Genomic DNA, 27,237 nt, shown 5'->3' on the forward strand with positions numbered 1-27,237 from the left:
AGCATTGCACCACCAGAGCATCGAGGGTCGGGGCCGGTTCCACTCGAACTAACTTGTCCTGCAGCTCATCTGACAGGCCATCCTGGATGGCATCCATTAACGCTGCATCATTCCAGTTGGAGTCCAGGCATAAAAGCCGAAATTCAGAAATAAATTCTTGCAGGGGGCACTTCCCTTGTCGAAGATCCTTAAGACGCCTGGCTGCCATCTGCACTCGTATGGGGTCTTCATACATGTGGCGCATGTGTTGCCAAAAACCCTGGTAATTAGTTAATAACGGGCTGTTCTTGAGCAACAAAGGTGTGGCCCATCTGGCGGCTGAACCAGAAAGGAGGCTTATCACAAACCCTACCCAAGCCCAGTCATCTGGGAAATCCTCTGGCCTCATAGCCATAAATAACTGGCACTGTCCCATGAAAGCCAGGAACATCTCAGGCTGCCCAGAAAACTTATCCGGCACAGCCACTGGGCATTTCCGACGGGGAGGGGGAGGAGGAGGAGCATGAGCCTGCAGCAAAGCAAGTTGGGCTGTTAATTGAGCCACTTGCTGTTGTAGAGTTTGATTTTCATCTTGCAGCTGTTGTTGAAACTGCTGCTGGTGGTCCATCTTAGGTAAAAGATGGTTTAAATCAGGTACGGGACAAAAATGTTCTGTCTCACCTTTCTTCTTTCCCAAAAGATGAAAGAGTACAAATTCACACAAACACAGGCAGGCAGGCTGGCATGGACTTCACAGAGTTAATTCTTTTTTTTTAAAAAAAAACAAATTTTATTAATTTTACAATTAAAAACAAATCAACAACACATACACAAATAGAAGAGCAAAAAAGAAAAGAAAAAGAAAAAAGAATGGGAAAAAAAGAAAAAGAAAAGAAAAAGGAACACTTAAAAACATTCTCATTTTCGACAGTTTGTAAGACCTTTTCTCTTCTTGATTTATGCCATATACGCACACCTCATCCATGTGTATGTTTATATATCACTCATATAGATTTGTCCTATTCTTTTTTTGCCTGTCTTTGTTCTAACCATTTATAGCAGTAATTCCAATTGTTATAATATATTGAAGAATCTTTATTTTTTAAGGCTAAAGTTAGTTTGTCCATTTCTGCACAGTCTGAGATTTTTTGGATGATCATCTGTTCTGTAGGTATATGAGGTAGCTTCCAACATTGAGCAAACACTAGTCTGGCCCTGTTAATATGTGTATTGTTATGTACTTCACTTTTTTTTGATAGCTGTTTATCGAAAATCCCTAACAGGAAGGACTCTGGTTTATACTCAATCTGTTCTTTTGTTATATCTTCCAGCCAATTTCTAATTCTCTGCCAGTATTTTTGGGTTTCTTTACAGGACCACCACATATGAAAAAAGGTTCCATCTTTTCTTTTACATTTCCAGCATTTCAGACTCATGTTGGGGCGCATCTTCGCTAATCTCGAGGGAGGAAGGTGCCACCTGTAAAACATTTCATAAGCGTTTTCTTTATATGCTGCCGATTTTGTGATCTTATTGTTTCTACTCCAGATCTTTTCCCATTCTATTAAAGTGATACTCCGTCCTACGTTCCTACTCCAGGCTATCATATTCCCTTTAACTGTCTCGTCTTCTAACTCTACTTCTAATAGATAGTTGTAAAATTTAGTTATATTTTTCTTGTCTGATCCTAGTAAAATTTTGTCTAATTGCTGGAGTTTATTGTTAATTCCGAATTCTCTCCTATCCTGTTTGTATCTCACAGAGTTAATTCTTTGGAACTGATAACGTCCTTGGCATTCCAACACGCTCTGCCTGCCAAATCCAAACTGATAACAAGTAAAAAGCTACTTACAGAAAATTACAAGGCAGACCACAAAAATCATTCAAAAAGAAAACCTGAAGTAAGATCAAACTTTGTCCCGTACAAAGTTCCAGCCGAAAACACACCCACTTTTATCCCCTGTGGGGTGTGGCTCAATGACTCAGTTCACTCTCTGACCCTCCCATGCTTCCTACGTTGCTGCTCACGTTTCTCCCTACGACGCTGCCTAGGATCAAGCCAACATTCTTCCTCTTGACTCCCTGTCAGGGGCTGCTCCGATATGCCTTCCTCCTGATTAATCTCAGGCTGTTCCTCTCGGTTGTCTGATGAAACCTAAGGCATTATCAGGGAGGAAGGCATTGCCAGAGAGGAAGGTCCTGGGGAGGAAGGCATTCCCAGTTCCTCCCCCTCATTTTCCAAGTCCTCTTCCTCTAACAGCACAGGCTCGGGAATCGGAGCCACAACATATATATATAGGTATTTTCCCACATAATTGTAGTTGTGCTTTTAAAGTTATAGCAACGTTTCGGCAGAATCTCATCTGCCATCATCAGGCTTCTATATTGTGTTCGTCTGTGAGTCAGACTTTTACAGTTGTTTCAGTTTTAAATTTTTAAATTTTAAATAATCAGATTATCAGAGAAGCCATAGAGATTGAAAAAAGACCTGAAAGCATGAATAGAAGAGATGATTCCACCAGACTGTCAATTATTTGAAAGCCTGCACTCACAAACAAAAAAGTCTCCACACCACTAGCCAGGCAAACACCTGCGCACAAACAGATCCCCCCTGATACCTCCAACTCAAACATACCCCAACCAGGCACCCAGATGAAACCTAGCTTCCTAACAAATGATAGCCATCCATTTACTCGGAGCCAAGTACTGCACTAAAAGCCTCCAATACAGGAACACAATGTTGCCAGCCAATCAAGACACAAAAAGAGCCACAAAACAGACAGAAGATGTTAGAAACACCAATCAAGCAGAACACAGCAAACTCCAAGACCAATAAACACAGACCAAGACCCAACCAATCAGGATGAAGAAAAAAACCATTCTGGCACAGCAGTAGGCTAGCACCAAATTTAAAACTGAAACAACTGTAAAAGTCTGACTCACAGACAAACACAATACAGAAGCCTGATGATGGCAGATGAGATTCTGCCGAAACGTTGCTATATATATATACATATACATACATATATATATATATGTTTTCTTAAGTTTTTTGTGGGTACTTACATGTATGGTATTCAGCTTTGTTCGGGTATTTTCCCACGTCATTGTAGTTGTGCTTTTAAAGTTGTAGCAATGTTTCGGCAGAATCTCATCTGCCATCATCAGGCTTCTGTATTGTGTTCGTCTGTGACACGAGTATGTATGTATGTATATATATATATATATATATATATATATATATATATATATATATATATATATATATATATATATATATATATACATATACATATACCGCTTCTACTGGCCGATCAAAGTGGCTGGTGACTGCATTTGGGGAGCTTCCATCGCCCGAAAGAGACTGCCTAATGGCGAGGGGACACGGGCAGCCATGCCTCGGCCTGAAGCAGCTGGGGACTCTGCCTTCGGGGAGCTTTTGTCGGCTGATAGAAGTGGCCTTGCAGCGAGGTATGTGCGTATGGGCCGCTCTAGGTGGGGGAGGAAATTAAGTCACCCCCGAAAAGACGGCCTATATTGAAATTCAATCCCTTACTTTTGAAACTAATTACTACCCAGCGCTTCCCACACTCATTTTTACATGAGTAAAACAAACCCATTTAAGACTATGTATCCTAGATTAATCACCTCTGACATCTGTTTTGTTTGACAATGGATTCTCTTCCTTGTTTTTTTTAGCGCCCACACAGATATATGGAGGGTGAAGAGGTTCAAGCACCAAGCTAGAAACCAGGAATTGGGCTAGTCGCTCTCTCTCTCTTTTTCAGATACCATCTCACAGAAGTATTATTGAAAGGAAAATATGAGTCAGAAGTATTAAATATGATTGCCACTTTGAAATGACCAAAAATACCCAGTGAGATAGAATAATAATAAAGGTTGTTCTTGACATATGACCGCAATTGGGACCCAAATTTCTGTTGCTAAGCAAGATGGTTTTTAAGTGATTCATGCCTGATCTTAGGACGTTGTTTTTTTCCACAGTTGCTAAGCAAATCTCTTTAGTTGTTAAGTGAATTATGTAGTAATTAAGTGAATCTAGTTTCCCCGTTGGCTTTGCTTCTTGGAATCCAGTCGAGAAGGTTGCAAATATGACCCTGGGATGTTGAAACCATCATAAATACTTGCCAGTTGCCAAGCATCCAAATTTTGATAATGTGACTGTGGGGATGCTACAGTGGTTGTCAATGCAAAACCTGGTTACAGGTCACTTATTTCAGTGCCTTTGTAATTTCAAGCAGTTGCTAAATGAAAGATTGTAAATCAAGGACCTTCTGTATATAAATCTATTCTGTTCCAGTCCATGCACACATACACACACACATACGTAAGAGTTTATAGGTTTATATGTGTCTAAAGTATTTACACACATATGTAAATACTTTATTGAGGCACTGCAAACCCCTAAAATTATTCCCCAGATCCCACTCACAAGAAATGTAAAGTCCCAGTAAGCCTGAGTTTGTACAACTAAGGCACAAAGTTAAAGGCAAGTACAAAACCTAAGGGCAAGGGAGAAGTCTGCAAACCCACACCTGAAGTCTGAAGCTCGGGCACAGTCCAAAGTCAAGTACAATAACCAAAGTCAAGGTCCAACTCCAAACTACAAATTCAAAATCCAGGGGTGGGCTTCCAAAATTTTAGCAATGGGTTCTCTGGTGGGCGTGGCCTAGTCTGCATCCTGCACCACGGCAGGGGGCGTGCTTTTCTCGAGCCTCCAGGAGGGTGAAAACGGCCTCCTTGAACTCTGGAGACTCTCTGGAAGCCAGAAAAGGGCCCATTTCCGGTTTTCCCGAACTTCCAGGATGCCTGTTTTTCGCCCTCTCCGAGCCTCCACGCGCGCCCTGCACCTATCTGCATCCCAAACAGGCCACATGGGGATGCATGGGAGGGGTGGGCGGGGCCAGCCAAGAATGGGATTTGGGGGTTCTCTGAACTTCACAGAATCTTAGCTAGGGGCTTTCCTGAACCCCTGCAAATCCCACAGCAGCCCATCCCTGGCAAAATGCAAGGTCCAATCACAAGGTCAGCAAACAAGGCACTGGTCTGAATCACAAAAGCAGGAGTCACAAAGTTGGAACACACGCACAGCACGAACAGATGGCGGACTCCAACATCACTTTGCTCCACATGCCGAGCTGAGTAGCCGCCAGCCAGTGCAGGTCATTAGGAGGGACGAGGTTGCCTCCTTGCAAGTAGCCTCACTGACCTCTATTGCAACTCCCTCCATTCATCCCTGCGTGCCCTGGGATGTGATGGAAGAGTCAATTCTTTCTCATCCCCGCTAACCAACTGCAACAGCGTTTTTTCTCTCCATGTTGTGCTTTTGACTGGTCACCTGAGCCTCCTGGCAGCAACTGCATGTCTTTTCTCTCCTCTTCAGCCAGGTGCTCATCCGGTCATTCCTCTGACAACCCTCGCAAGGTTCCTGGCCTTTCCTCTTCCTCTTGCCATCCCCTCCTAGTCTTCCTGATGCTCCTCCATGCACCCCTCCAAAGTCTCGGGAGCTGGTTCCTCCTCATTGTCTGAGCTGGCATCCAGGGAATCCATCATATCTCCCCAAATTAGTGGCTGCATAATCTGTCTTAGTGGCTGAGCCAGAACTTTGAACTGCCCCCACTTAACAGTTTTGCCTTTATACATTATTACCACAAGAATATAGATATGGAGCCACCCTTTCTGATTTAGTTAATTTTATTATTCTTTAGGGGCGTTTAAAGATGCTGGGCTTGTCAGATGGAAAGTCGACAGCCCAGGTTTGAGACACGAGTGCTGTGTGACAGGGTGACCTCCCGTTACTCTCCACAGCTCCTGCTCACTTAGTAGTTCAAGCATGCAAATGCAAGTAGATAAATAGGTACCACTTTGGTCCTGCCACATGACTAGGGAAGCATGTTCTGACAACGAAAGATCCTTTGGCTAAGAAATAAAGGTAAGTATGACCCCTAGAGTTGGACATGACTGGGCAGGGGAAACATTTACCTTTATTACTCCTAAGGTCTAAAGCTATGCAATTTAGAATGGGAAGCAACCCTGTGTTATCTTGAATTCTACTGAATAAAGAGTATGAATACCTCACAGATACCCTGATCCTTTTACATAATCCTTGCTGATCAGAGGCAGTAGCAACTCTCTGGATAATGAAATGCTTGGGCAAGAGGGGATAATGTTCCTATGCTCCTATCACAGCTAGTTTAGAACAAGAGAAAATCTCCGCCTACGATCACCTTTGTAATGCAGATTGGTTTTAATGCTATTGTCAGGTTTGATTTGCCTCTTTGATGGCTACATAGGCTAATTAATGTTTTAAGAACTCTAATAGCAGTGGGAGAAGAATACAATAATACTTACACAATAATGTTAGCCATTTATTTATACAACATAATTCTCAGCTTAGCTGCACTCGCTGGGAATAAATAGATGTTATTGCTTTGTCCATACGCTAGAAGCAATTTGATTAACCGCATGGGAGTAGGAATAAGGAGACTTGAGTTCTAGTCCTATCTTAAGCACGGAAGTGAATTAGGCGATCATGGGCCAGGCAGTTTCTCTCAGCCCCAGGAAGAAGGCAGGGGCCGACCAATTGCAAAGATTTTGCATGGATTTTCCAATCAGCAATGTGCATACAGTATGTCTTCACCCACCCCATGCATTCAGAGAAAGATAGATGGATAAAAGCTGATATACATTTAAGGGTGAAAGGTGCATCCTTCTTTCAGATATGATTAATGAATATTTTAAACTTTTAAATAAGGACCTTTTTCCTATCTGACCATGGGCTTTCTGTAACAGTTGCTTTGCTTTCATAAGCACTGCTATCAAATCAAGATATTTGAATGAAATTGAACATCTCAAACATATAGAAGATATGCATGTTTGTTTGATGTCCTTTCATTCTTTTCAATATCAAAACCTCAGTTCTCTCCCCCGCCCCCATTCAGTTGTTATTAGTAACACAACTGTTAAGTGAATCAGGCTTCCCCATTGACTTTGTGTGTCAAGAAGGTCACAAAAGATGATTTCATGACCCCAGCATGCTGCAACCATGATAAATATGAGTCAGTTGCTAAGAGTCTGAATTTTGATCATGTAACCATGGGGATGCTACAATGGTTGTGTGAAAAACTGTCTTCAGTCTTTTTTCCCCCAGTGCTGTTATAATTTTGGGCAGTCACTAAATGAACTGTTGTAAGTCAAGGACTATATTTAGAGATGCAAAACTCTATGATCATATAGGAAGATTTTCAAGGACTTCCTCATTATCTTTACAATAATTCAGCCTACAAAGCAGGCCAGTTTCTGTCAGCTCAACAGCTACCTCAGTGTTGAGAGCTAACACTCCTGAAGTAGGCAAGGTAATTTCCCTTTTGACGGAGGAGGAGGTGGGTAGGGTGTTTAAAGGTGGAGTGAATGTCTTTCTGCTTTGCTTCTTAACACTTTCCCAAAACAAAAACAACAAGCAAACACTGAAAGCTTAAAAGAGGCCAAATGCTTCCTTCCCAAGCCATGTTTTTTGCACCCTGAAGTTACCCAAAGAAACCTTGAAGTTATGAGGCTCAGTACTGTTAGAACTGAATGTTCTATATAAAATAACCACTGCTATGTTTCTATATACACAGAGGTGGAAGGATATAGGAATTCTCACAATGAAAAAATGGTTTGTGAAGTTAATGGACCTGGCTGAGGGGACAAAATGGACCATTTTGATGAAAGATAATAAATTGATTGCTTTTATTCTATATGGAAACCATTTTTGAACTTTTTCCCTGATAAAAATGAAGTTCTGGCTTTGGGATTTGATGATTAGCTATTGTTGGATTATAGAAGTGTTGCATGCTATTGGAAATTAATTTGTGTGGGTCTTTATGTATTTGTTTAAAGTGCACATTTGATAATAGAAATATTTACTAGTAAGTGTTATTTATGGATTGATATTAATGGGTAATGTTTTATTTAGACTGGGAGTATGATATTGTATGTTGTTATTGATTGATTGGTATGCACTCTATATCTTTTATATTCTTAGTTTTGTATCTTTTGGTTTAAACTTAAAATGAGTGTATTTTATCCTATAACTTCAATCCGTATTGAAGAGAGTTGGAAGGAACTTTTTAAAATGTTATTTTGGATGTGGGATTTTTAATATCACTTTTTCAATTTTCCCTGTGGTCCCCTTTCTCCTTTTCCCTTTTTGTTGTATGATTTTGAACTTTTACTTATTTTTGAAGCTTAACAAAATTCTTTTTATAAAAAAAGAACTGCTATGATTTCTCAGGGTTTTAGAAATTAGAATAACAGAGTTGGAAGGCATCTTGGTGGTCTTTTATTCCAACCCTGCTTGAGTAAGAGACCCCATACCATTCTGGTTAAATGGCTGTCCAATTTCTTCTTGAAAACTTTTAGTAATAGAGCACCCACACCTTCTGGAGGAAAATCATTTTACTGTTCAATTGTCCTCGATATCATGAAATTTCTCCTTAGTCCTAGGTTAGGGTTAGGGTTAGAATGTATATTTTCTTTTTATGTACACTGAGAGCATATGCACCAAGACAAATTTCTTGTGTGTCCAATCACACTTGGCCAATAAAGAATTCTATTCTATTCTATTCTATTCTATTCTATTCTATTCTATTCTATCCTATCCTATCCTATCCTATCCTATCCTATTCCGTTCCGTTCCGTTCCGTTCCATTCTGTTCTGTTCTGTTCTATTCTATTCTATTCTATCTTTGATAATCTTCCACCATTACTTCTTGTATTTCCCTTAAGTGGTTTGGAAAATAGGAGAATCCCCTCCTCTCTGTGGCAGCCTCTTAGATATTGGAACTCTGCTATCATGTCACCCCTTATCCTTCTCTTTGTAGACTAGACATATCCAGTTTCTGCAACCATTCTTCACATAGAAGAATGGTTATTTTAGCTTCCAGTCACTAATCATCTTTGTTGCTCTTCTCTCTACTCTTTAGTCTCACGATCTTTTTTGTATTGTGATGACCAGAACTGGGTGCAGACTATATTCCAAGTGTGGTTTCATCTGCGCAGTATAAAGTTATACTATCACTTAGTGTGTTTTTGATACTATCTTTCTGTTGATGCAGCCTAGGTCTGCACTGACTTTTTTCGCAGCTACAGCACACTGTTGGCTCATACTTCAGTTAGTGGTTGTTAAAGAGGACTTCTAAAAAAAAGCTTCCTCTAGAAGTGTTCTGAATCTAACCTAGCATCTTCTGCACACTTAACATGTGCTTTGCCACTAAGTTGTAGCACTTCACACCTACAGCCTCTTATTTGCAGCCCAGCCGAGGCAAGAGAGAAGAGAGTGATTTACCCAAAACACCCTAATGATCACAACATCAGTGCTAAACTGCCCTCCGTTTTCTTAAGAGACAATAATAATTCTACAAATGAGTAATGCATTTAAGCATTGTTATGCTAATGATAACCAACCTACCAACCAGCCAGGTTTGTGGAGGAGAAACATACATTCTGTCTTGCCTCTGAAACAGGTGGACTGCAAAGAAATAGACATCTGCTCAAAAAACACCCTGTACTGGCTGTTAAGAAGAATGTATCTGATATTAAGAATGTATCTGATATTAACACAATTGAGAAAGTCCAGAAATATTTCACAAGAAGAGTTCTCCGCTCCTCTACTCATTGCAGAATACCTTATGCCACCAGACTTGAAACTCTAGACCTGGAAAACCTAGAACTACGCCGCCTCCGGTCCGATCTAAGTATAGTATATAAAATCATACATTGCAATGTCCCACCTGCAAATGAATACTTCAGCTTCAGTCATAACAATACAAGAGCATACAATAGATACAAACTCAAGGTTAACCAGAATAGCTAACACCCAAGAAGATAGGCTCAAGATCCAGATGGATCTTGACAGATTAGAACACTGGGCCATATCTAATAAAATGAAATCCAATGTAGAGAAAAGTAAAGTCCTACACTTAGGCAAGAAAAACCAAAAGTACACATATAGACTGGGTGAAACCAGGCTCAATAGCAGTAACTGTGAGAGGGATCTTGGAGTCTTAGTGCACAACCAACCAAATATGAGCCAGCAGTGTGCAGCCGCCGCCAAAAAAGCTAATGCAATCCTAAATTGTATTAACAGAGGGATACAGTCAAGATCAAGGGAAGTACTAATATCATTCTATAAAGCCTTAGTAAGACCACACCTAGAATACTTCATCCAGTTTTGGTCACCACATTATAAAAAAGATGTTGAGACTCTAGAAAAGTACAGAGAAGAGAAACCAGGATGATTAGGGGACTGGACGTTAAAATATACAACGAACGGTTGCAGGAACTGGGCTTGGCTAGTCTAGTAAAGAGAAGGACCAGGGGACACATGATAGCGGTCTTCCAATATTTGAAGGGCTGCCACAGGGAGGAAGGGGTCAAGCTATTTTCTAAAGCATCTGTAGGCCAGACAAGGAATAATGGATGGAAACTGAACAAGGAGAGATTTAACCTGGAAATAAGGAGAAACTTTCTGACAGCGAGAACAATCAACCAATGGAACAGAAGTTGCCCTCGGAAGTTGTGGGAGCGCCATCACTTGAGACTTTCAAGAAGAGATTGGACTGCGATTTGTCAGAAATGGTGTAGGGTCTCCTGCTTGGGTGGGGGGGTTTGGACTAGATGACCTACAAGGTCCCTTCCAACTCTGATTATCTGTTATCTGTAAACCGCACCAAACTTGACTGCAGGAAATACGACTTCAGCAACAGAGTGGTCAATGTCTGGAGTACTCTACCTGACTCTGTGGTTTCTTCCCCAAACCCCAAAAACTTTAACCTTAGACTGTCTACTATTGACCTCACCCCTTTCCTAAGAGGTCTGTAGGGGGCGTACATAAGCGCACCAACGTGCCTACCATCCCTGTCCTATTGTTTCTTTTTATTCTTCTTATACGTATCCATCTCATGTATTCAAAACTATGTTTATACTTATACCTGTTATCTTGTAAGCAATTGACAAATCAAATAAATCAAATAAATAAATAGAAGCTAAAACTCCTCTTGCCTTTTCTTTCTGCCAACCTTCCACACTTAGTAAAAATATTTTGCAGGCTACTAAATGTTGCAAAAGTCATTGACCAAATTTTTCTAAGAATTTCCCACAAAGCATCAGCATTTAGAACAGTATTCCTCAATCTTGGTGACTTGAAAGTGTGTGGACTTTAACTCGCAGAATTCCCCAACTAGCATAGCATAGCTGCCTGGGGAATTCTGGGAGTTGAAGTCCACATATTTTCAAGTTGCCAATATGGAGGAACATTGGTTTTGAAGGTCTGTATAATTTTTGCCTCTTTCAGTGTTAAGTTTGGGAAATAATGGAGACCAGACATCTGACCAGTGACTTCAACTCTTTAATAATTGTAAATAGAATAGAACAGAGCAAGGCTATGGGCAACAGCAACCCTTTTATAGGGTTATCTGCTACCTTGTTAACCAATGACATGTGCAATAAGTTCAAACTTATAACCAATGAGAAGTGTCAAAATAGTGGCCAATCAGGGACTACTTATGGACCAATCCCTAGTTGTTGTATAAGGGCCAATCAGGTATGCAGGTTTCCAAACCCTGATTTGCATTTATGCTAGTAACTTTTATTGATTCACAACACTCAGCTTCTTTCCCTACCTGCTGGGGTTATGGGAGCTATAATGCCACACACCTGGAAAATTCTTGCTTCTGAAATGCTACTGAATTTCATTTCATCTAAACCTTTTTCTCTTGCTCTCTGCATTTGTATATATGCCTGCTTCTTGTTGAAGCTTAATTGAGACATAAATCTCAAGCTGTTCTGCAATAAACATTCTGCATGATTTCCTCTTATTGTTTAGAGAAACAACAGTAATAAATGCTCCCTCTGTTGTGTTGCATAATAGAATATCTGTTTACAGGCTTGCTCCACTCAGCCTAGTGAGGTGACTGCCTTTAAAAGGTTCACTTCAAATAATGCACTTTTAATATTAATAGAGGAAAACGACTCATTTCCTGGCTGCAGAAAACTAGTTCTGAAGCTCCCAAATTGTTGGGAAATAAATTCTAGTGTATCTCATAGTATGTTTACACAGCTAAAATGGAAAGAAGATTCTTGGAAGAACACAAAGGACTGATGGTCCATATTATTTCTAGCATAATGGAGCAGAAAATTTCTGGAAAAAGCTGCCAGGAAAACAGCAGGCACTAGTCTCTGGCTGACTCCAAGGCATACACACACACACACGTATGCACACAGAGAAAATAGAAAGTACTGTATTATTTGCTATGTTGGTGGCGATGTGCAATAAATGCCTCTTTTATAAGGTATATATACGTGTGTGTGTGTTTGTGTAAAGATGTGCAACGGCTTTGTATACCACAATATGCTAACAATCTAACTGTATAGTTTTTTTTAAAAAAATGTGAAGCATTCAGAAATGCCTTGACTTAGATGTATGTCTGTGCAGGTACCTTGTGCACTGCCCAGATTTGCTAAGTCTGGCAGCGTACAAGTTTAATTTCAGTGAGGTTTTTTTGCCTGTTTCTGATCAAATCCTTTGGAGAGCTGTGAAGGCTGCCAGCAGTTGCTTTTTCTATCCTAACCCTATGGCATCAGAGATTTTTTTTTAAAGCATATATAAAGAAAACACCTCAACTGGATGGTAATAAGGAAGGAAGGCAGCAAAATGGAAGCAAAGATACAATTTGATTTGTTATAATTGATGTCAACATTAGGAAGTGGGATACTCTTTGGTCACCGTACATAGTCTAGATATGTTTTGAAGCAGATGGCACAAGCTTGGAATGTCATCAAATACTAATGAGTGAATTATAATGACCTGCAAAGTAATAGCCACAACCACAACCCTATAAACGTAATAATCTAGCTAGCAGACAAGATTGAGATCTGCAGGTGATGAAACTACCTTCCAGGCTTTTCCTACCTTAATGATCGTCTCCTTATGGATAAAATGCTTCGCATGATTTAAGATCCATTTCTCAAAGCACTGCAATATGGGTGGGTCTATCAGCATGGCTGACTGGGGAATTCTGGGAGCTGAAGTCCACACATCTTAAAGCAACCAAGGTTGGGAAACCCTGACTTACATGAATCGGCTGTTATTCTTCAGCTTGTGAAGGAAACTATTTAGATCACCGAGTTTGATTGCTTTTGCACACGAATATGCTGCTTGCGTCCTGTTGTATATCAATCTTTAAGGGACCCTTAGCTGTGGCAATGTTTCAAGTATTTTCTAAAACTTTTGTTTAAGCCATGGCTCTAGAACATAACGCTTGTACGTCATGAAAAAAATGTCTCATATTTTGTTGCTACCATCTTCAGATAGGGTTGGAGGAGCCTTATGGATAGCTGAACAGCAAAGGATATGGCAGCATGCAATGTTTTGGTAATGTATTAATATTTCTTTGTGGCTTGGAACTCAATCATCTTTCATTCGATCAAGGAAGCTGTGATGCCCAAATGGTAAAGCTCACTTCACCAAAATACAAGGCAGTAAGGATAATACTTGGAATAAAAGTATTCCACGAATAATGGTAGAGTAGGGCAGCCAGATTTAGGCTAAAAAACAGAGTTTTCTGTACCTTTTTGGCTCCTATCTAGTGGTCCTCTGGATGGATTTGGTTTTAATTTAATAACCTAACACCAATTACAGCTTTTGCATTACAGGAAGTATTTCGTTTATACAAGTTTTCTAGTTCTCTGTCACACGGGGAACACAAGTTTATCAACCTTCTACAGAATCCAAATTGAGAAACAGTGGAGCCAAGGTCTTTATTGTTGATTATCCATTTTTGCCAGTATATCCTGTCTTGAAACCCTTGCATCACAAATAGCTTCCTCTTACAGTAATTAGTAACAATCCCAGTTAATCATCACTGTAAATTTCCTAAGAAATTGCCCTAACCATTAGATAAGATATGCAGGTATCCCCAATTATTCTATAAACCACATTGAGCTGACAAACCAGTTCTTAATTCTTATTTGTAGCCTGACTGTTGTTTAATGTGTTTATTTTGTATTTTATCTGGGAACCTCATTCATGTTGACTCTGAAATAACTAGGGTATTCGCAGAAGGGGGATCACTTTGTGATGCAAAGGATAGCACTTGCACTGTGATGTAGTGATGCTTGTTCTGTTACTTTGGCAACATCATGGTATGATGTAAGAGACCGTATTACATCCCAGATAAAAGCATTGTTAGTTGCCGTTTTGTCTCTAAGGAAAATGCAAAGTTGATTTTAAAAATACACAGCAAAGTTGACTACACTTTTCTGAGGTTTGCTTACATTGCCATGAGTTTATCTGTAGCACCTTCTTTAAGTAGTCCTCGACGTATGACTTTATTTAGTAACCATTCAAAGTTACACAACACTGAAAAAAAAAAATACTTAGGACCATTTTTCACTCTTCTGACAACTGCAGCATCCCTACTGGTCACGTGATCCAAATTTGGACACTTGGCCATTGGCATATAACCGTTGCAGCATCCCCCTCTTGTGACCCTCTGACGAGCGAAGTCAGCGGCGAAGCTAGATTCACTTAACCAGGTTACTAGTGTAACTGCAGTGGCTCACTTGACAACTGCGGCAAGAAAGGTGGCAAAATGGGTGGAAAACTCACTTAACAACCATCTTGCTTAGCAATGGAAATTTTTGACTCAATTGTGATCCTAAGTTGAAGACTATCTGTATTTACTTTGATCTCTGAAATATGATGCCTGCTCAGATTGACTGACCTTGTAACTGTTTTTTTGAAAAGGGCTCTAGTGTAACGATCCATTCCCCCCAACCGCCCCCAAATTAAGACAAAGCAACTGCTGAAGGAATAAAGGAATGATTTATTTTAGGGTTTTTATACAATCCAAAGCAGGGAAAGATGGAGAAGCATTAATTCCCTTTAATGCAAGTTCCTTCAAATGGCTACACACCCTAGGAAGAAAGCTCACTGCATATCATCACAGCTAGGACAAGCAGGCAATGCTGTCTGAACACAGAAGCTTCTCCTTCATTCAATGGAAGGGTAAGGGAAACAAACAGAACACGTCCCAAATCCCATTGTTCTGCTTAGAGCATTTTTCATCATTGAGAACTAGAAGTTTCAGGGAAAAAAACCCGTCCAAACTGGTTCTGAAACATGGCACATGTGGAAGGGAGGGGAGAGGTGGGGCCATCTGAGCAGCAATTTTCCTGCAAGGCTAACTTTCAAGTGGGGGAGCGGTTCATTTCCACTCAAGACAGTGGACACCCAAATAACCCCCTGTATAACCCTTTCTACCTGGCACATTCTGGTGGTTTTGGGGTAGCAGGACTATCCCTTTAGAAAACAGAACTTTGATTAGTGATTTTCCACTTCCCAATTCATTCTTGCCCCAAACTGTAAGTTCCATTCCTTGAGGAACTTTGCTTTGCATGATGAAGAGCTGGAGTTAAAAATTGGCATCAAAAATATTGAGAAAGGAATGGACGGCAGCCATGTTAGTTCGTAGCAGCAAGAAGACAAAAGTGCTGTGCCATTGCAGAGGACAACTGATTTCTCAAGGTATGCAGCAGTTTACACACACACACACACACACACACACACACTCACTCAATTTATTAAACGCAAGGGCGGAGAAGGAAGGCAGACAACAAAAAATCTTATAGTCTCTAGGTTGAGGAAGCAGAAATGTAAGGACTTCCTTCTCATCTGCACAGTTTCTTACAGAACAGTTAGAAGCGGAGGGAAAGATATTTGTCTCTCTCAAACCAGACACTTTTTTCATCATCACAGGATCTTTCCTTGCACTGCATTTCAGAAGTTCCTGAAAATGACCGCCAAGGTCGGATGTGCATTTCAGGTGTTTCAAAAGTGGCATAAATCAGTTGATAAACACCAGCACAGACATGCCCTCTATTTGTGCAGGAAGGAATCAAGGCTCCTGGATTCTTAAGGAGTGCAGAAAAGTTGGGCAGTCAGAAAGTTTAAGGTTCTGCTCCCAGCGTTCAAAATGTAGTGGGGTTCAGAGGATTACAGGAGAAAGATACAAAGTGTACGTCCAGGAACCAGGATCTGATTTCAGTTGCCCTTGCTAATAATGCCCAAGGGATCAGAAAATGGCCCTGCTAAAGTATTAGTTTATTAATTCATTGACAAAAACAGTAAAATGCCCAAAAGGAGACGACACCCCTTTTGTTGCTTTGAAAAGGATAAAGGGAGGGGAGACTGTTTTCTTTTCCCTCCAATAGGGAGGGAGCAGCTCCCCCTCCCCCAACCAGGGTCTAACCCCAACACATCACATTAAGGGGGTCCAGAGGTGGGTTACCAGGGTTCACAGCCACGTAGCAAAGCGCAGTTGTACAGCAAGTCTACAGGGGCACCCTGGAGTTGGTACCCCTGAATCCTGTGCTCCCCTCGACATTCCAAAGGGGGAGCTGGGTACAGTTCCAAATCATCTCCCGGTGAAACAGTGACCTGAAAGAAGAAGAGATCCCATGAAGATTCACCTGCTGGTACCTGGGAGGCCCTGACCACAGTGCAGTTACCTATCTCGTACGTTAAGATGTAGCCACATTTAATCAATGAATAACAGTATGTTATAAAACACAGGCTTGTCATAGGCGGTTCTCTTCTCTTGCCACAAAGGATTATCAGTCCAGGAGAAGATCTGTGGCTTTACGCCCCCTGGAATATTGAATTCTTTGAGGCGAGATCAGTCCCCAACATTTTAGCCTTCCAGAAGGGTCTTAAAGCCTGGGCCTGTGGATTGGCCTGGGTCCCGATGCGGGGGGGGGAGGGCATTCCCGATTGAAGGTGGATAGAGAGAGGATTTCAGCTCCGCTCTGTTTGTATTTTGCTCTCTTCCTTAACCATCTTTCTTAATTTTGATGTTAATATCTGTCATTTTAATATTTTTTATGTTTTATATTGTTTTTATTTATTGTAAGCCACCTAGAGTCACCAGAGGGAAAGATGGACAAGCATGCACATTTAATAAATAAATCCATGGGGATTACCAGGGTATCTGATGATCTTTTTGCACAGGGCTGCTGTTTAATCTCATTTGTTCAGGAGTGAAATCGGCAATGGATGGAAACTAATCAAGGAAAGAAGCAACCTAGAACTAAGAATAAATTTCCTGCCAGTGAGGACAATCAATCAGTGGAACAGCTTGTCTCCAGAAGTTGTGAATATTCCAACACTGGAAATTTTTAAGAAGAGATTGGGTAACCTGAAATGGTATAGGGTTTCCTGCCTAAGCAGGGGGTTGGACTAGAAGACCTCCAAGGTCCCTTCCATCTCTGTTTTTGTGTTCTAAATGGATTCTTCCAAGGCAGAGGTTTCTGGGAATGGTGCCTTGCTTATGAAACCCCTTCCTCAGATTTATAAGTAATGTCGTAATTAGGGGATGGGATTCATAGGTAACATCCCAGGTTGAAAGGTTTTCTTGGGAGGGGAGGGGGCTAAATTAGCCACCCTTGAAGATGAACGGCTATACCTGCCACTGGCCTGGACAGGCTCTCAGGGCCCTGGATAGGCAGGCTGGAATCGTGCAGTTTCTTCAAATATCAGTTCTTTCAGCTTCTCTTTGGGCAAGTCATCCAGTTCCATGTCGAACCTGAACGGTTCCTCAGCAACTGGCTAGTGTGGGGGTAAAGAGAGAGAGAGAAAAAAAAACAAAATGTAGAAATTCTGCTTCCGAGCTGCGTTAAGGCCATATGCCAATTTCTGGCTCCTTCTCTGGTCATCCTTTTAAAAGATTCCCACACTCCACCCCTTCAAAAAAAAAAGAAGAAGAATCCACACCTCATCTGAAGGGTCGTAGTACTGCTCGAGGTAAGAGTGTGCCAAAGACTCCTCCACTGTGATACGCTTATTGGGGTTAAAGGTCAACATTTTATCCAGCAGGTCCAGAGCTGAAATGGATAAAAAAAGGTGAAAGGGTGCAGGATCAATTGCTGGACCACACGTGGCAACAAGAATATTCCCTTTGTTTAGGAAAGAGGTGGTTACGATGCATCCCCCAGTGGTAGCAGAGAGCAGTGCAGGAAAACAACTGTCTGATTTCTGAGATCATTTATCTCAGCAGGTAGATGAAATCTGAAGGCTGAATCGGAGGGCTCATCCTCCCCATAAGAAAAACGCTGCCAATTCAGACCAAGGATTTGGGCCTGCATCCTCTTGTAAGGTAGAGAGCCTTGGTGGCGCAGTAGTTAAAGTGCAGTACTGCAAGCTACTTCTGCTGCAGCTGGCTGCCTGCAATTTGGCAGATTGAACCCCACCAGGCTCAAGGTTGACTCAGCCTTCCGTCTTTCTGAGGTGGGTAAAATGAGGACCCAGATAGTTGAGGGCAACAGGCTGACTCTGTAAATTGCTTAGAGAGGGCTGTAAAGCACTATAAAGAGGTATACAAGTCTAAGTGCTATTGCGAAGTCCAAAACCCTCTCACATAACAAAAGCAGGATGCCTCCGAAGTGGATGACAGTCTTTTTCAAACTTGGCAACTTAAAATGTGTGGACTTCAACTTCAGAATTCCCTAGCCAACCTGCTGGAAGTTAAAGTCCAGGTATCTTAAAGATGCCAAGACTGAAAAACAGTGGCCACCCCTATCAGAAGAAACATAGTCATTACAGTTGTTATAAGTTATCTTTTATTTGCTTTCAGTATGATTGATGTTACTGACTTCTCATCTCTTCTCATGTGGCCAGAAATCTCATATAAATTATAATTTTATATGAAGCAGAATTTCCATTTCTTTATTCAAAATCTTGGTTGCCAATTTAATCTACTATCTGTATATCAGAGCACTGCTCAAAAAAAATCAATTCACCTTAATTCAAAGATCATCTTCCTCAGCTCACTTTTTTTCCTCAAGAAATCCAATGCTTTTCCTAATCCCCCACCCTTAACCAATTCTGTTGTCTTCTCCAGCTGCCATTTCAATTTTTGAAATGAGACAATTCAAAATTACAAGGTAGTATAAACCTGGATACCCCTAGTAATACACTTACATGCGGCAAATACTTATCTATTTTTTAAAAATAATTTGAAGTTTTTCATTAATATAGCAGCCTGAGTTTATATGAACAGTATATTTAATAGAAATTTTCCTGGTTATTCACAGTCTATTCAGATCCTTAATTCTATTTATCTTAAGTCTTATTTACAAATTAAATAAGTCTAACAGGATACCAATGTTTACCACTTTCTACTAGCGGTGCTGTCTCATGTCTTGCCTGGGAAAGACATATACATAAAAGCTAGATTAACAGATGATGGCCAGAACAGACAATAAAGAATAAAGGAGCTTTTAAAACTGATGGAAAGAGGTGATTTTGGAGAAGAAATACAGAATTGGGCAACATAAATTGGGTGGATCAATGGAAATAGGTTTCTATACACATGTTATTTACCACCTATAATTTCTTGCATTTTTTACTCTGAAAGGATAACATAAACCGGAGACATTGTTCTGAAGCTTTACAACCTAACTTGGTGTGTGTGTGTGTAATTCTGAAGGTGGTTAATGGACTAAGATCTCACCTCCTCCCTTTGTGCATCTTCTACTTTCCTTCCCATTTTGTCAATTTTAAATAAATTGTAATGTTAATATTTAGTGTTTTAACATTTTAATGTTTTATCATGTTTTTATGATTCCAAGCTGCCTTGAGTCACATCTAGAGAAAACGGGCAGCATATAAGTTTAATAAATAAATAAAAATATACTAGTATATAATATTATTATATATCATATAATAGTATAATGTAAGTAAGGTAGTACATCAGGGTACTCCTAGTCTACTAGAACCCCCTTCTATTGCCAAAGCAATACCATTGATATCTGAAGCTTAATGCAACATTTTGTCCAAAAAAAGGAACAAAACTTTTGACCCTCTTCCAGTAATATTACTTCACCATCACCGCATACCCTGCATCCTTCAACCACAGAAAAATTGCCTGCTTCTGTTTCAGATTAAGCTGCTCTGGTAACCAGCTGTATTTAAACAACTGCACATCAATGTCACACAGAAGAACTTTTAAAAGCCTTTAGAATTAGATACTGTTTGTATATCCATCTCTCTCCCCTTCAGCATGTATCTTCCACTGAAAGCTGGGAATGATATTGACTGTAGCATACCCATTTAGTTGTTATCATATTGAGGAAGGCTGATTTAAATGCATATTTTCAAATTGTGAGGTACAACTGAAGAGAGTGAAAGGAAGCTACTCTTCCTGCACTGAGTTACAGAGAATGCACATTTCAGCACAGACTGTTTAAATGACAGAAGAATTATCTTTTCTTGCTAATCCTTATTGGAACCCTAACCCTAATTAAATCAGGGGTGGGGAACCATGGCCCTTTTATGACTTATAACTCCCAGAATTCCTGAGCCAGCCTTTTAGACCACAATTCCCCACCTCTAACCTAAATGAAAATAGAAAGTTCTGCCTATACAGTATTGTGCCACATATATTGTTTTAGGCAACTGAATTTGCACATCATTCAATTTTTGCATAAAGATCTCCAACCACATTAAAAAGGATAACCAGTTTCTAAATGATGAAGTGTACAAATAGTCTTCACTCAAACTGGGCCCTACTAGTGGATGGATGGCTTGGTGAAAGTTTTACAAAATAGTTGAGGATACAGAAGTTTAACTTTTAAATAAAATAATAATGGGAAGACTGTAAATAGCACATACAGATGGGCTCCTCCATTTCTAAAATGTGCAATTAAAAAACCCTCTGATGTCAAAATATTGATTTTGATGGAACATTAATAGTGCCTACCAAGCTACAAAAGGGTGAAGAATTCTGGCTTGTCAGCCAGTAGCTGAAGACTGATTTATCAATAAAGAGCCAAACATGCCAGGTAAAGGATGAAGCCATACATTTTCAGCCTTCTTTCTCCCTTACCTTTGGAATCAGCCTTTGGGAACAGTTTAGCCCAAGGAACTTTGGGCTTTTGAGGCAATGACTGGAGATAATTGCGAGCCTTTGTATTAATGATGCAGTTCAGGTCATCCTGTGACGGGGAACCCAAAATACCTGTAGAGAGAGCCATTGCATATCTATGTAACTGCAAGCCCCGGAGGAAAACGGGCATTAAAGTTATAATGAGGGGGCCTTATGAGGAGAAAGACAAAATCAGCTCCCAATTCAAGAAGCTGCTCAGAACAAGACTTTTACTAGGCCACCCTGTCAAAACCTTTGTTCAGTCGCCTTCCCTCTTACCCAGGATGTGATTCAGCTGATCCAGGTAGTGCTTGCCAGGAAAGATAGGTCGATTTGACAGCATCTCAGCCAAGATGCAACCCACTGACCATATATCAATGGACTTAGTGTAGCCCTGGGAAGAGGGAAAAGACACAGAAATAAAAGCTAAGAATTTCTGACTCTAATCCACTCTGCTTTTAGCTGTTGTTAAGCCATGCACAGTCATCCTTTTATTGACATAGATATGTCTCCTTCCTAGCAAATAAACTTCTCAGTTTAATGTAAGAGAGGCATCTTAAACTGCATACTCAGCAAAGGAAACATTTTCAGGAAAACTTAAGTTCCTCCAGTTTAGCCTATGCAACAGTCTTCCTCATACTAGCATCCTTCAGTTGGGCCTCTGTGTGGGTTAGATATGCTAGAACTGTTATGGTCATTTGTACAAGTAAGTGAAAGAAAATATAAGAATTGTGATACTGTGGTTCTGCTGCACATTGAAACTTTATAAATATCAATTTGCCAAGTTGATCTGGGCTTCAGAATTGTGTTACAGCTTAATAATGTTTCTTAGGCATTATCTTTCCTTTTTTTGAGAAGCTGGGAAACTTTACACTGAACTATTGGAGGTATAATCAATGTATTTTGGGTGTTCTGGCTAACATGTTCTATCCATCCTGCTTAATTTACCTTGGAATTAAGCATGATTTCAGGAGCTCGATACCAGCGAGTGGCAACATACTCTGTTAAGAATCCTGTGTGATCGTGGTCTGGATCAGCAATTCGGGCTAAGCCGAAATCACAGATCTGTAAGAAGAGAGAGAACCATGGAGTAGCAACCCGCCAAATAAATGGAGAATTAATTGCCCTGCAGAATGAAGCGGGAAGAGATTTGTTGCCAGGTGCAGAAGGCCTAGCAAAAGATTTAGAACGCCACCTTCAGGTCACATGTGGTGTTGATGAGAAGATTGCTTGGCTTCAAATCCCGGTGAAGCACATTGGCAGAGTGAATGTATTTCAGCCCTCGAAGAATCTGATAGAGAAAGTAGCAGATGTGGTCGTTGCTGAGCTGCTGGGTCTTCAGAAGCTTATAGAGATCCGTCTCCATCAAATCCTGAACTATATATCTGAAATAAGACAAACAGTACCCCTCTCCACCAGGAAAGGGGAAGGAAGGGAAACTGTCAAGGAAAGTAACTTCCTGGAAAGAATATAGAAGGCAGTATCTCTAGAAGTGGCCAAATAAATGACAACGGTGGCCACAAATTAAGTTTCCTTTTAATACCTCAAATAACTGAAGCCAGGTTCAAACCAGGTTCAATTCATTTCCTGTATAAAGTAGATCATCATCACTTTACTAGCTGCTGTATAAAAATAAGCAAAGGGGTGTGATTGAAAAAAAACATAAATTTTAGAGACATAAGAGAAGCAGAGAAACTGTTTCATAAGTTCAATTATTAAGAAAGCAACACCAGGAGCCACGCCAGAAGGCAAATGGAAGCCAGCCCAGATGCTGGCATAATCATATCCTATTTTACATCATTATATTCAGAATGAGCTAAAGTTTCTATGCAGTGCATTTAATTAAAAATGGACCAGAATAAGATTGAATAGATAATAGAACATTTTCTCTATGCATACACCTTTCTCCAAGCAGATCTCCTTCCACAAATGAAATGACACAAGACTCATCTGCAAGGATACACATCACGCATCTGATCAATGGTAGGTGCACGAAGAATGTCATTAATGCCAATGACATTTTCATGCTTGAAGCGTAGGAGTATCTTGATCTCTCGCAGTGTGCGTTGACAGTATGTCTGGTGCTCAAAAGGACTGATCTTTTTGATTGCAGCTCGGATCTTGTTGACATGATCATATGCTGAGCTGTAAAGAAACAAATGCAAAATACACACTGGAATCCTCAGTATATTTTTATTTATTTTGACTTCATTTCTGCCCATCTCAGACAAGTGACTCTACAATTGTTTGCTACCAAAACTGATAAACTATTTCACTCTCCAATAGAAGAGGATCATTCTAGAAACTCAAAAGAAGAAACATTCTATGCACAAGATGAACCATCAGAAAGATTGAATGTTTATTTTAATTTTGGACTGCAACAAAAGAGCAAAGGAAGGAACGAGAAAACACTAATAACACATTATACCAATGTGGGACAACAACTATTATAATCTGAGAAAGAGCTGGCTGTTGCCAAGGCTACCGAACAGAAGTGAAACCTTTGAGATCTCAACAGCAGATAGGTTTTGCAAATCTAGAAAACTGGGTTGCTTTATAAGTATATCATGCAAATACAATTACCACCATCAAATATACATTCTACCACAGAAACATGGGATGTATATGTGTTGCACTGACTAATACAAAGTATATTAGTTCCAAATTTACAGATTGGATTATAAGCAATAAAAAATGGGAGTATTACAGAATATGGAAAGTCTGATACGATACTTGGGTTACGCATGTTAAATGAATGGCAGTTTGGAATAAAATAATTCTCAGTAAACATCTTGAGAATAGTTGTAGTAACAGTGCAGCACTGATGATAGTCTTAGCTTTAATGTAAACCAAAGGCTGAGCAGAGCATAGAAGCCAGCATATATTATAATTAGATCAATTAGTATCTATATGATACTTAGCCTAGTTAGTGAAGATATATCTGCCCTGAAGGAATAGTGATCTAAACAAGCCAGACGCCAGGCTGAAGTTGACACCCTGATAGAAGCTGCTGTGCAGCTTAATAACTATAATGCAGGAAGAGTTAATGGAGTGATACACACTTCAGAGAAATGCTGGTGGGGGGGGGGAGCTGTGATTTGTGGTACTAAATGAAGTTCACCATCAGGATGTTTTACTGAACCTGCTGCGCCCACAGAGGAAAGGAATGTGTTAACCTTCGCGGTGTTTTATTTTGTTTTGTGTTGGCACCTCGATACCGACAAGTACAAAAAGTATATCTGTTAACAGGTAAAAAAGCAACTCCCAGCTGCAAGGCACCCTAAGCCTTTCACAGGAAATCTGCAAATATTGGCACAGGAAGATAACAGGCTGCGAAAGCCGCTTTCGGGGAGGCGCTCGGAATACAACAATGACTTGGCAGGGCTAGTTGAGACGACCGTTTTGGGCTTTAGAAGCCAGATTTGACAGACAGCCACTGCAAACGCCCCCTTGCAACGGAATAGCTCCGAAGTCGCCAGGTGCGGTAGGGAAAGACCCGGCGGGGCAGGGACCCTTAAAGGAGTTTGTTTTGGGGGGGGGCGTGGAGGGGAAGCAAGTTCAAGCAAAATAACGTGCATCCTTGTAGGACTTTGGTAACTAAGAAACAACATGGCGGAAGCTTTTAAAGGGAGGTACGGTGACCGCGCGAAGCCAGTTTGCAGGAAGAGGCACGCCAGACAACTGTTGGGACGTTTCGCCCAGGTATGGTTCCCGTTCAGGGCCAATCTGCAGGGCTCGCGCTCACTTACCAGACCATGCCGTACGCTCCTTCGCCGATGTATTGCAAGTCTGTATAACGTGGTCCCACGTCAAATGCCTGACCTTTCACAGTCTCGACTCCTAATCTTGGCACTCCGGACACCGGCACGGCTCCCGCCCCACCCGGGGCCGCTGTCGCCGCCGCTGTAGCCATGGCTGATCTAATCAAGAAACTCCCGCAGCTGCTCTTATCCCCGCTTTACCCGGAACCGACACCGCCCGACCACACCGCGCATGCGCTCGTTGAAGAAACAGAGAGGAAAGCGCTGCCCATGCGCTCCTCGGGAGCTGCGGCTGGAGCTTCTTCAAACAGCGCATGCGTCCGTGTTGCCTACTGACGCTGTGCGGACCGCGGCGCGTCTGGATTGGATAGAAATGTCAGGAGCCCAACCCGGAAGCGCCGCGCCCAAAACATTCCAAACCACGATGAGGTCCCACCCTCAGACTCGCGCGCGCTTGACTCCCATTGGGCCCCGCCTTTTGGCTCAGCGCGCTTCCAATCCTTGATGCTGCGCATCTAGGCTTATTTTAAGGGATACTTTCCCTCCATCCAAATCATAGTTCGAATCCCGCAATGGGCATGGAAAGTAGCTGCGCGAGACGAGTTCCCTGGTTAACTTAGCCACGGTTCATTTAAGCCAGGTTTTTGATTTCGCGAAACCCACTGAACCCAGGCGCTAAGTGCAGCGATCCAAGTTGGAAAACAAAACGACGGTTTAGGAGTGACGCCTGTCGCACCTGTCGATTGCTCCTTCCATCAACATTTGATGGAAGGAATAGTTGCTGTAGGTTCTCCTTCCTGCGCCTTGAATCCGGATCGTTGCAAAATGCCTAGGTTTACAAAATCTTTTAGACTTCAACGAAGAAAAGCGCCTTTTGCAGACGGGCGAAGAGGCGATGCTGGGTGCCGTAGGATGCTTTCTTTGGTGGCGGGGCGGCGGGGTTTACCCATTGCAGCACTGCAGTTTTCTGGGGTTTCAACCTCGAAAGGTGGGAATGGCGTTGTAGATTTCAACAATCTGCTACGAAAAGACGGAAGCAGGTTTTCCACCCCTAAGTTAAAGTAGTGGTCCAGTTTGTGGCTTAGTGCCTTGTGGGAATAAAGTCTTTAATTCTGAACAACCAGTCTTATTTCTACCCTGTTCTTAATGTAAATAAACAAAGAAGCACTTGAATTTCAATTGTGCAGAGGCAAGAATCCTCCCCAGGCTGCTTTTATTTGCTATATTTATTAACCTTCCGCCTTCCCTTTTAGCTAAACCTTTGAAGTACATTACAATAAAAATAAACCCAATCCATTTTCTAAAATATGTCTGGCTGGAAATCAGCAAGCACATTTAAAATTCCACCAACTGAAACAGCATTCAGAATAAGCCTGTAATAGCAAAAACCACATGCTTAATCTTTTTGCTGAAGGCATAGTGAAAAGGGTAAGATTTCACTCCACCCACAGGAGAGAAAAAACAGACCTGCAGCTGGGTCAGTAATCAGAACTGGATTGCTGATAGGCCTTAATGGCTTACTTTGAAAAAAAATCTTTTCCCAATATAGCTCTCCTGAAAACATCAAATAAATTGTTTATATCTCTGCAATTTAAAACTATAGTATGGTTTTTATTGGTCTAAAAGTATACATTATTATCCAATGTACTCTGTAAGCATTTACACCCTCAAAACTGGTTGTGGTTACATTAGTTAAGGATTGGGGAGAAAAAGTAACAGAACCATTGCTAATTTGATTCTAAATTGAGATCGGAGTGCAGGAACTAAAACTTCAGGTTTTAAGGATTTCTCCTTCAGATTCTTGGATTCAAGTTGTTTAAGAGGAAGCTTGTCGGGTTTGCTGGGCTTCGGCGGCAGCAGGAATCCACAATCGTGCACAGTTTCTGCTTGCGCTCGCTGCTGGAGTGCCCCGAGCCAGCCGGCTTTGGGGCTAAAGTCACCCCGTAGAGGTGGATGAAGACAGGGGAGACCGGGCAGGGTTTTGAGGGGAGTCCGAAGGCGGTAGAGCGGCGGTCAGAAATGGCCGCCTCAAAGAAGCACTCATCCGGAAAAGAATGTGCAGGAGGAAGTTAAGAAGTGAAAGTTTTGGCTGACTGGGATAAGAAGCAACATTCAAGATATCCTGGAATTTAAACCTCAAAAAAGATTCATCGTTCCCAAGGAAGATCCGGAAGCAGCGAATGAAAGTGAAAAGGGAAAGTTTGTTTTTTCTCACTCTCCTTCCTTACGGTGACAGCAGATGAATGAGAAATCGGAAAAACCCTCTTTGGCATCAGCAGGTAATTAAACTGAAAATCAAAGCCAAGGGGATAATAAAGATTTCTGAACATTGAAAAAACTTTTTTTTCGCTGCAAGTGGGAAGGGAGAGGAAAAGAGTAAAGAGTAAGATTTGGCTGGAGGAGATTGCTTGGAATTTAAAAGAATCGAAAGTTAAATTGTAACAAGACTTCTAAAAGATACATTTTAATTGGAACTTTGTAACTGAATTGTAACCCCAGGAAGAGAAAGTGAA

General features: G+C 41.1%; 1 protein-coding gene across 2 annotated transcripts; it reads right to left on the reverse strand.

The window, feature by feature from the left end:
• Positions 1–14,847: 14,847 nt before the first annotated feature.
• On the reverse strand, positions 14,848–25,153 carry LOC113421765 (mitogen-activated protein kinase 1-like). 2 transcript variants are annotated; one of them, XM_026682342.2, is made up of 9 exons: positions 24,713–25,153; positions 22,926–23,108; positions 22,159–22,348; positions 21,912–22,028; positions 21,243–21,357; positions 20,925–21,056; positions 17,813–17,922; positions 17,505–17,647; positions 14,848–16,480 (listed from the first exon to the last, which is right to left on the reverse strand). In XM_026682342.2, exons 1-8 carry the CDS (start codon positions 24,874–24,876, stop codon positions 17,528–17,530), a joined length of 1,131 nt encoding a protein of 376 aa, XP_026538127.1. In that variant the 5' UTR covers positions 24,877–25,153; the 3' UTR covers positions 14,848–16,480; positions 17,505–17,527. The 2 variants fall into 2 exon arrangements, with proteins under 2 accessions (XP_026538127.1, XP_087801129.1); XM_087945003.1 differs by having other exon boundaries at positions 16,394–16,522; positions 24,713–24,922.
• Positions 25,154–27,237: the final 2,084 nt, after the last annotated feature.

This window comes from Notechis scutatus, chromosome Z, assembly GCF_049901735.1.
Source record: "Notechis scutatus isolate UNSWTSFEM ecotype Mainland chromosome Z, rNotScu1.2, whole genome shotgun sequence".
NCBI classification, from domain to species: Eukaryota; Metazoa; Chordata; class Lepidosauria; order Squamata; family Elapidae; genus Notechis; species Notechis scutatus.

Coding starts and splice junctions, on each gene's coding strand:
- LOC113421765 (XM_026682342.2), bottom strand. CDS start 24,876: ATGGCTACAGCGGCGGCGACAGCGGCCCCGGGTGGGGCGGGAGCCGTG. Junction 22,349..22,925: donor ATTGATCAGATGCGTGATGT/GTATCCTTGCAG, acceptor GTCTTATTTCAG/ATATATAGTTCAGGATTTGA. Junction 21,358..21,911: donor AAATCATGCTTAATTCCAAG/GTAAATTAAGCA, acceptor CCCTCTTCCCAG/GGCTACACTAAGTCCATTGA.